Below are 10,171 nucleotides of genomic sequence, written 5' to 3'. Positions count from 1 at the left end.
GGCACCTCCCCGGTGTCGCTCTGGCCTGCCGGGGAAGGAAGAGACAAACCGGTCAGGAGCCCCTCCTTCTGCCTGTGCCCCCCGGGGCTCCCCACGGTCCTGACCCATCAAGGTCCCCCCCCGTCTCCTGCTGGGACCCGGAGCCGTCCTCCCTGCCCAGGCGTGCAGCGAAGCACCGGGAGCTCCCAGGTCTGGGGGTCCCAGGGGACCGCTGCAGGGCAGCTGGCAGCCGCATGCGTGGGCTGCGTGCGAAACTGGGAACGTCTGACTGCGGGCTTCCCCGGGTGGCAGCAGAAGTCACCCGGCAGTGAAGCATGATGCGTGCTAGAAAACAAGCACAGCTGAGACAAAATCCTCCTGTGCCTTGCCCTTTACCGCTCCATTTTCAGTTTCTTTCTCTATAAAATGGTATAAAATTTATCTCTCAGTCTACCCAACTGGTAGATTTGGAAGCTGCCTATAAATCCTCAGCACCCGAGCAGTGCTGCGGCTGCGGCGTGGTTAGTCTGTTCCTCACGAGTGCTGCACACAGCGGGACAGTGCCGAGCAGGGGGGTTCCATCACAGCATTTCAGGGGAAGGGACATTATCCAGGGCACATGCAGGAGTTTGCACTACGTCGAGAACTCTCCAGGTATCAAGACGCTGCAGTGCCATGGGTGTTTCTTTTTTCTTGGTTTCTTTTCCTTCAGCCTCCCCCAGGACAGTCAGGGTCACCACACGTGGCAGCCGAGGTCACAGTTTCCAAAATCTGGTCCTTTCGGTCGCAGATGCCCGGGCAGCGCTGGCCGCCCCAGCAGCGTCCCCTGAGACGGGGCTCTGCAGGGGACATGAGGAGGGTGGGAGGGAGGGAGGTCTGGACCCCCACGAAGGCACAAGGGAGCTTGCTTGGAGTGACGTTGATTTGACCAGCTCCAAATGAAACCCTGGTTTTCCAGTTACATCCATGGAGAGCTTCTGTTCAGAGGTTAACGGCTGCAGCAGTATAAGCTCTCAGAGACGTGTCCAGACCCCCGATTTATCTCCAAGGGTGTGTGAAGGGCTGCCGGGAGGAAGCAGTCTGCTATCCCTGCCTTTCCCGAGCTGCTGGAGGGCAGGTCGAATGGATTCTCGTTTCCTTCAGCCACAATATTTCCAAGCAGCGGTCAGGGCCAGGCTGAGTACCGGGGCGGGCAGGCAGAGCTTCGGAGAGCCCAGCGGAGCAGCTCCGCTCACACCAGCACCGAACCGGACCCGTGTGCTCAGAGCCCAGCGTTTAATGGCAACAAAGAAAGAAGAGCCCAGGACAGGCATAGCTGGCTGTAATGAGAAAGGGCTCTGGAGCGGGGCTTTCATCGGGAACGGGAGGTGCAGCCTCCCCTCCGCCGCACCACCTCCCTCTCCAGGGCTGAGGAACGTTGTCTGCTTTTTATAAATAAATGGTTTGTGCAGGGAGGTGAGCTAAGAGCACCCGGGTCAGGATGCACCCCAGAGCCTGCTCAGGCTTGGGCAAGGTTAGCACGACAGGTCGCGGGCTGCTCTGCTCTTTCTGCAGGGCAGCTGAGGACAAGGCTGCTCCCCCACAGCTGGTGAGCATCTGCCCAGGCGAGCGGCTTCCCTCCGGCGCACGCAGCTGTCAGTCACTCCGCGTGCTGTAATCACAACCAGAAATGCTCCTTGGAGGCGCGTTAGAGGATCTTCCCCGGGGAAATGTCTTGGAGTTGACTGCTCCGGCAGCAGCCCTCCCCGACAGCTGAGGAGCACCACGCTCCTGGTGAGGGGTGCTGGGAGGAAGGCGTGCAGCCGGAGTGCGGCAGAGCGTGGGTGGTCACAGTGGGGAGGTTGTGGTGGGGAGGTCGTAGTCAGAAGCCGTAAGCACAGGTCGAGTGCCCTTCGCAATCAGCTAAGGGTGATGGAGGAATAGGCAGGAATGCCTTGTCCTGCCATCTGGGAGAGGTGGGCAAAGACCCGAAGGACTGAAAACACAACGAGCAGCCTGGGGTGCATCTGGGGGAGAGGGTTAGAGATCCAGGGGCTGTGGAAGGCCCTGCAGCAATACCAGGAGGACAGGATTTTCAGAGGAATGGGGAGATATGGGGCTTCTCCCTGAAAAGAGGGAGGGTTTGTGCCACGAGTGTAGTTCATCAAAAGTCTCAAAGAGGCACTGAACCATGATCTTCTTCCTCACAGGGATTCCACAAATGCCGTTTTCCCTGTGAATTTAATGGTGTCCAAGAAAAGTTTACAGGGAAGCTAGAAACTGTGCACCCCAGAATGGAGGGCTCAGACCAGCAGCATAAGTTCACATCTGAGCAATGGAAGGGATTGGAAACAATGCTCAGCTTCAGCCCAAGAGGCCTCTTACTGGAATTGCTTATTTGAACTGTTTCTGAAAACATGGATTTCCAGTCAAAGCCTCTGTGCTGGCTCTATGCTGACCTCCATCTTTTCCCACTGTTCATGCTCAGGCACAGCCACCGGGACCCAGGTTCCTCCTCCCTGCAGAGGGAATCCCTGCGCAGCCCCCAATCACTCACCTGCTGCCCCCCCTTCCTCGGGGCGGGGGGTTCGGAGGCTTCCCCGGCACAAGGATGCCCCTCGAATGGAGCTGCGGTAGCGATCCTCTGCTTCTGGCTCAGCTGCAGCAGAAAACACCCTTTGTAAGGCACGGCCAGTGCGTGCCGGACCCCGCAGGTCCCCCATTCCTCCTCGCCATGACATGGGGCTCCCCCAGGCCTGTGGGACTCGCAGCCGCCCTCTGAGCCCTGCACTCGACCGTGGCCCCATGCACAGCCTTGCTGGCGCTGCAGCTGCCCGTCCCCCAGGTAGCTGCTCACCCCGTCCTCACGCTGGCCCCGGGGAGCGGAGCGGGTTACAAATGCTCCTGCCAGCACAGGGCAGGGGGATGGATGCCCAAAGATGGGACATGCAATTGCTTTTTCCAGCAGGATTGGCATCCACCAGCTTATGGTGCGCATGAAACTCCAGCCTTGAGCTAGGCTGGTCCAGAGGGACGCGGCTAACTCCTTCCTGCCCTCAAGGGACAAGATGGGAGTGGGGGCCAGCACCGAAATGCTGCCTGGAAGAACCACATTGTCTAATGGATTGGTCCGTGCGCAGTTCAGTGCGACAGCTCGGAGAGGCTCAGACTTACAGCAGGGTGAAGGTACCAGAGCATGAGTCTCTGTGGTATCCGACAGACCAATGCTCGGACAGCCCAATACACACAAACATCAGAGATCACCACCGAGTTTGGAAGAAGCCCGGATGAAGGACTAATCCAAATTCAGAGATCTCTGGCCATCGTGCTTCCATGCGTGGACACACATGTAATGCACCAGAACAACTATAACTTCACATGGTCAGAGATTGCCCCTTTCACCTGAGAAGCTGAAAGGAGCCAGGGACCAGCCTGCAAACCGGGGACAACAGTCTGAAACAGCCTGGTCCTGGGAGATTTACTCCCGTGCTTTCCTCGTCTGCCAGTGGCTGGGGATACCTGCTTTGTATTCCTGAAATATAGCTGCAAACTGCAAATATGTCAGCAAATATGTCAGCTTCCCCTTGACATCTTCTAAAGTTCTTTGGAATATACAACACTTCAGGTAGGTTGGGCCATGATTCTGCACACACAAAAGCAGTGGTAATTGAGAATGCAAATTAGGTGAGCAAATACCCAACAGTTTTCCATGCACAGCAGGGAGTATTTGCACCAGGACTTCGAGCTGTTTCTCCCTGCGAGGGGAAAGGCTGTGCTAAAATAACTGTGTTCCTCCAAAAGTCTTTCTTCAAGCAACACCTCTTTCTACCCACGTTGAGTCTAAGATAAACACATCAACACCATGTAAATAGCTTAGAATAGAAGAATTTGAAAGCAATTAAGAAGCCCAAATCCAAAGATTAAGACATTTCACTCCAAATTTGCCCTCGCTTTTCCGCTGTCTGACTGCAAAGCCCATAATCCTCAGCAAACCAGAGCTGGTTTTTGCGTTGCCACAGAACCGGGTGATGGCAGGGGAGAGGGGGACCGGGGAGGAGGAAGGATAATGGCCGACTGCCTTCCAAGTCTTTTTGGGAGAGCAGCACTGCCGGGGGAGCCGCGGTCCCCACCTCCTCTAACCACAGATGCCTGCGTACATCTGACAGCTGGAGACATCCCGAGGGACACCGCCATCATCGCTTATTTTGCCTCTCTGATCTGAACACTGCCCCTAAACCAGCTATTTCCTTTCGGGACTTCCTAATCTCTAACGACCCAAGCAGCTTCCAAAAGCCTTTGCTTCCAGAGACAACCCCTCAGGTGCCATCTCTCCTCTCAATGCAGAGTTTCCTTCCAAAACTACATGGCTCCGTGGTGCAGAAAAGGTAACCTGCCTGACATTTACAGATCAACCTCATGGGTAACAGGAGCTGGAAACTCCTCTGCACTGCTCTACATCCCACGCAGCAGCCGCCTCCGGGCGGGCAGCGTGTGGGCAGGAGCCAGGCAGGGCAGAGCCGCAGCCGCTGCCCCCGGGGAGAGCTGGCCGCTCCCTCGCCGCCCCAGCCGGCTCCCAGCACGACGGACCGAGGTCCCCGGAGACCCGGTGGGACACGGCGTGTCCGTGCCGGAGCGCAGGGGCTTTCCTCTCACCTGCCAAGGACTTGTAACCAAGAAACCTGGCAATCTTTTGCTGGCAGTGCTCCTGCTCTTCATACGTCAGCAGCTGGTAGATAAACTGCCAAATGACTTGCTTGGCCGGTGTGTCCAGCAACGGGTACACATCCACAATGAGAGTGTCAATATTCCTGCAAAATCGGAAAGAGAGGGCTGGGCAGGGAGCGCATCCCTACGGCACAGCCCCACCACGCCGCTTCCCTGGGCTCCGGCGTTTCCCAGCCTGCCTCCACCTGGGTCTCAGCTGCCAGGCTTGCCTCTGTCTTTGGCACAAACAGATTATTTCAAAGCAGAGGTGCCAGGCTGCGAGTAAGGGACCGAGCCCTTTGGGAAGTGGAGTTGTGCAGCTGGTGCTAACGGGGAAAGCAAACTCCCGGGGACTGGCAGCACCTGACAGCCAGGTATAAAACCTGGTTCGTGAGTCAGCCAGGGTGTCTGGGGTGGAGGAGCACTGGGAAGCAGAGAGATACCCTGGAAAGGCCTGAATTTTGGCCAGCAGCAGGTAAGCAGGCTAAGGTAGAGATGGATTGGAAGGGACAGCTGGGCTGGCAGCCTCTCTGGGCTGAAGGCTCCATCTCAGGTTGGCTCTGCAGTGTGTCGATACAGTGACAGCGCTGTTGAGAATAGCAGGGCTGAGCACCTGAATCAGTGAGGAGCATAAAGCAGCCTGGGGGAGGAGGGCTGTCCTGGGTCAGAGAGCTAAAGTCAGGCTGCTTTTCTACTGAGAAACTGAGGCAGAGGTGATGGGTTAAAGCTCATTGCAACTATTGCATCCTTAATGTAGAAGTAATAGTAAGAACTCCTTATAAAGAGCTGGAAGGAGATGGCATGTGTAGGAACAAGTCTGTTGTCTTGATGTTAATCAAATGGACCATTGCTGCCTTCCAAGGGGCAGGGACCAGGCACACAGGGGAGAGCTGAAGGGTGAGGGAGGCTCAGATGCTGCAAGGACTTCATTAATGAAGTGTCTCAGAGGCCAGTGGGGATGAGAAGCGGTAGGAGCCATCTAGAGCCTGCCAGAAGTCACCTGCTAAGTTTCCCCCTAGTTTTGGGCTAACTTGCCTTTTCTGTGGAGCCGGACACAGCTCTTGGCTGTCAGAAGCCTATTTCCCATTCAGAAAAGTTAAAGTATTGTGGAGGAGCTGCTGAGGCAGGTGGCCGCTCTGCCCTGCGCAGGCACTGCTCCTCCCGGCTGGTGGCCAGGGCCAGCTGGCTTGTCATGTGCAAACTGGCTGGGGGACCAAAGCCCAGAACAGGGGTGTCCTGACTCCATCTCCTGTGTTTGCTGCTGGGAAATGCTGGTATCCACATGCTGTGGTGGCAAGCAACATAAACTTAATGTTTGGGGACTTCCCTCCTTTTTGGAGCAGTTAGAGGTCACAGCTGGCTTGTCTGGGGCGGGCATGCAATTAGGTCATGATGAATTATTGTTAAATGGAGCAGTGGCCTCTGTGTCGAGCCATCTGGGGCAGCTACGGGCAAAATGAGGTGGCTGGAGGAGAGGATGGGCACGCCGGTGCCCCTGCTGAGCCTTGCTCCCCGCAGTGGGCGGCAGCGACAGCCCCCAGTAAAACACTGCTGGAAGACCAAGCGACGTGGGCAGCCCCAGGCTGGGAGGGGAACCTGGGGACTTGATTCGTGGTACGTGGGTCCCACCCTTGTGCCACTGAGCAAAAGCAAGTACCCTGCTAGGATCGGGTCTGTGTTTCCCAGTTGCAGACCCTAAGGACTGGATCTGCTCCCACAGCTGCCGCTCCTCGGGCTGAAATGCCCAACTGGGGAATCCCATAGAAGCAGCGCAGTGTCAGGAGAGCGCAAAGCAATGACTTCTGCTTTACCGGGGCGGCCTTAGTGATCACGGGGCCTCAAGAAGGTTCACTCAGCTGGTGCTGGGAGGCTTATACAGCTGTACCTCCCCCGGCACCTGCAGGTAGAGAGGCAGCCCAGCCTCCCTGTGGGCAGGGGGATGCTGCGGGGTGGTGCAGCCCTCAGCCTGAGCCGTGGTGCACAGGGACAGCACCGTGGCATTGTACTTGGTAGTTTCTATTCTCTCTTACCATCAGTAACCTAAATACTGAGGGCTTTACTGCATTTCCTTGTCAAACTGAGGATTCCAATCCTGATTCTTTGATCTTTACACCAGCAGATTGCTGCACCGTGGCAGTGGGAGCCTGCCTGGCCTTGGCTGGTGCGTCCACAGCCCGTGTGGGACCCGGGCTCCCGAGGAGCAGCCAGGCAGCCTGGCTCGGTTGGCTCAGCAGCTGCAGGAAGAGGCAGCAAGCATCTCCCAGTGTCCAGAGGGATGGCTTATTCAGCATGGTGTGGAAAGGTTAAAGATCAAGGGCAGAAAACAAGGTCACTACTGAAAGCCTCGAGTCTGCCAGGGGATCGGCTTCAGCTCTTGCAGCAGGGCAGGGAGGATGTGCTCCATTGCAGGATGGGGGCTCTGCCAGCCACCGGGCTCGGCTGGCTCAGCAGCTGCGGGAAGAGGCAGCAAGCATCTCCCAGTGTCCAGAGGGATGGCTTATTCAGCATCGTGTGGAAAGGTTAAAGATCAAGGGCAGAAAACAAGGTCACTACTGAAAGCCTCGAGTCTGCCAGGGGATCGGCTTCCGTGTTGCAGCAGTCTGCCAGGGGATCGGCTTCAGCTCTTGCAGCAGGGCAGGGAGGATGTGCTCCATTGCAGGATGGGGGCTCTGCCAGCCACAGCCATTCCTGTGCTGCCACCAAGGGAGTGCTGGAGCCAAGATGCTGAGAAGAGTGAGAAGACAAGGATGAAATGTGGCGAGATTTACTGAAAGAGGTGAAACAGGATCTGTGGCCGTCGGGGATGGCCAGACAGCAAGAGAGCCCATGCCACGGGGGACCGAGGTCATTTTATGAGGGATTAAGGGGTGACTACTGAAAGAGGTGAAACAGGATCTGTGGCCATCGGGGATGGCCAGACAGCAAGAGAGCCCGTGCCGCGGGGGACCGAGGTCATTTTATGAGGGACTAAGGGGTGACCGAATTAACCTCAAAAGCTAATGGGTCTGCCCTGTCCTTGGGCAGGACACCTGGTGAGAGATGGGCTTGTGCCCTGCAGACACGCACAGGGACGTACACAGCTGGGGAAACCAGAGACCACGATCACAGCGGAGCTCAGTGCTGACAGCCTCGCAGCCGAGGTCTGCCTTCTGCTTGGAGACCGACTCTGACACGGGCATTGCTACCAGGCCAGGTACCAGCATTAGAGGAACAGAGCTGCTAACAAGTTACCGATGTTGGAAGAAGCCTTCCAGCGCTTTGCAGATGGTATAGCGCTCAGGTGGAGTCAGCAGGTGCTCCAGCTGCTGGTTGAAGGTCCTTCCTTGAATCTTGATGCTAGAGGGGAGTATCTCTGCAACCCACTGCAGGGAGGTGAGGGCAGAGGAGGTGCTCGGGGAGTCAGCAGAGTCAGAGTCTGCAAGGCGCAGGTAGAAAGAAAAAAGAAAATTCAACAGACAAAGGGTCTTAACCATGGGTTAAAAGGCTTGTCCCAAAACCAGGGGTCACTCCTGGGGACAGCCGGGGCAGCTGCACCTGCGCGCAAATCCTGATGTGCTGATACAGACATTGTTACTCCAGCAAAAAGAGATTTCAGTCACTGGAAGGCAGCATGGTGACAAGGTGAAATGGCTCATCTGGAGCTGTGACTGCCCCTGCCTTCCTCCCATGCTCTGGACCAGCTGCTCTGGAGCTCGCGGCTGTTCCAGTAGGTCCGTGGACCTGCTGGAGACGAGCAGGGGTGTTTTGATTGGGATGATCTCTGTGATCTATCTCTTCAACCATGCTGCTTCCACACGTCTGTAAATGCATGCAGATGATATTCCTTCTCTGGCTTTCTAAAGCCTCTGCTCAAGTTTCAGAGCACTTTATGATAATCATTGACTTCAAAAGCAGCATCAGTCCAGGGTTACCCGTGAGTGAACTGAGGCATGGAAGGTCACTTGCTTTGCCACGCTCATCTGCGCTGCTCCCTGTGCCACGGCCTGGCCACCTCCGCGGTGAGCGCAGGGCAATAAGCATGGCTGGGAGAGGGACCCAACCATGTCTGTGGGATGCACTCATCCACGTAGGAATATGGCCAAGGCAGTGGGAGCAAAAACTTCCATTTTTTTCTTGGTTTCTTTTGGGGGGCAGTGAAGGAGTTTGAGTGCCACTGGCTCTGTACTGCGAAGTAGTGAGGTGCTCTGTTTTGTTTCTAGGGCACGTGCAAATGAGCTGCTAACACTGGGCTCCTAACGAGATGCTCAGGAGAGTCCACTGCTACTCTAGAGGGAAGAGCCAGTCCCTAATTCCTGGGCCTATGCATTGCAGAGCAGCACCCCAATAATGCACTGACTCTCCTGCCTTCACACAGCTTTGGAAACGCGGTGACGGCTGTGCTCTGCCCTGGGCTGTGGTGCTGCCCCTCCGCTGAAATCGTGCTGACAACCACCCGCGTTGCCCCAGATACCCTCATCTCCCGCTGACTCACTCGCCAGCAGCAAGCTAAATTATTCATAACAGCAGCAGTTATTCTGAACAGCACAGTCCATACACAACCGTGGGATTTGCACAGCGACCATGGATGCACAGGGTTGGATTACTTCGGTCAAGTACACAGCACAGACTGCACGTAAAGGATGTTGGCAAGGGCTGTCAAGGACGATCATACAGTAGGACGAACCCTTCTGGAGAGCAGCCGAGCCTGAGATCAAGCCTGATCCCAGAAAGCGGGCAGCCGCGTGCCCTGGTGAGTGGAGCAGCCCTCCAGGCAGCGCAGAGCAGTGTTAGGCTCCAGGCAGCGTGTTAAACCTGCTGAGCCTACGGGAGGTATTAGGCAATTCCCTCCTGCGCGGGGAATTCAGGAGCTGGCGTGGGGTTTCTGCCGCGCCGGGCCCTCTCCTCCCCGCACTCTTACCGTTGGAGAAGTTGACGATCCCCTCTTCCACCACCAAGGTGGGCATCGCCCCGCTGCCCTGCAGCATCGACACCACCTTGTCATGGGAGCAGTTCCTGCGGGGCACAGGAGAGCCCGGGTCAGAGCTGCCGGGCTGCCTGCCTGTACCGGCAGCACTGCAGGCAGCGGCTCACAGGAGAGCAGCAGTGAAATGGAGTTTGCAGCTGGCTTCATTTATCTTGCAAAAAGCCTCATCTTGCTGCTCGGAGCCAGGCAGTGTTGGGCCCCGCTGCAGTTCCCCTGGACTCTCAATCTGTGCTTGGCTTTATCTGTGCTGCTCAGAAAAGAGCCTCGCCAAGGGGGAGCGTGAGTCACCCCGTGACTGGGCTCTCCGCTGTACCTGCAGCAAGGAATAACTGCAGGGCATGCCTGCGAGCGCCCTGCGGAGCTGTTACGGCAAATGAAGCCAGCGTTACTTCAAGCTACGCTCAGACCCAGAAGATGAACTTTCCATTTAAATGATACAGTGCTGCGGGTCTCTCCTTGCCTGTCCTAATTCTGCGTGGAAAAGAAAATGCAAGGTGGATGTAAAATGCATTTTTTGGGGGGGGGGGGGAATCTGGGGGGGCCTTT

General features: G+C 56.5%; 1 protein-coding gene across 1 annotated transcript in view; it reads right to left on the bottom strand.

Annotated features, from left to right (window-relative positions):
- Positions 1-10,171, bottom strand: part of GRID2IP (Grid2 interacting protein) — a 48,117-nt gene that overhangs the window by 17,052 nt on the left and 20,894 nt on the right. Inside the window, exons 7-10 of the mRNA XM_009286619.1 lie at positions 9,560-9,654; positions 7,894-8,077; positions 4,612-4,766; positions 2,516-2,617 (exon numbers count right to left, since the gene is read on the bottom strand). Of these exons, the coding sequence (XP_009284894.1) occupies positions 2,516-2,617; positions 4,612-4,766; positions 7,894-8,077; positions 9,560-9,654 (536 nt within the window). The remainder of the gene's footprint in view (positions 1-2,515; positions 2,618-4,611; positions 4,767-7,893; positions 8,078-9,559; positions 9,655-10,171) is intronic.

Source organism: Aptenodytes forsteri, unplaced genomic scaffold (assembly GCF_000699145.1).
Source record: "Aptenodytes forsteri isolate BGI_AS27 unplaced genomic scaffold, ASM69914v1 Scaffold55, whole genome shotgun sequence".
In the NCBI taxonomy this organism is placed as follows: Eukaryota; Metazoa; Chordata; class Aves; order Sphenisciformes; family Spheniscidae; genus Aptenodytes; species Aptenodytes forsteri.
This window is presented reverse-complemented; position numbering and strand designations above follow the sequence as displayed.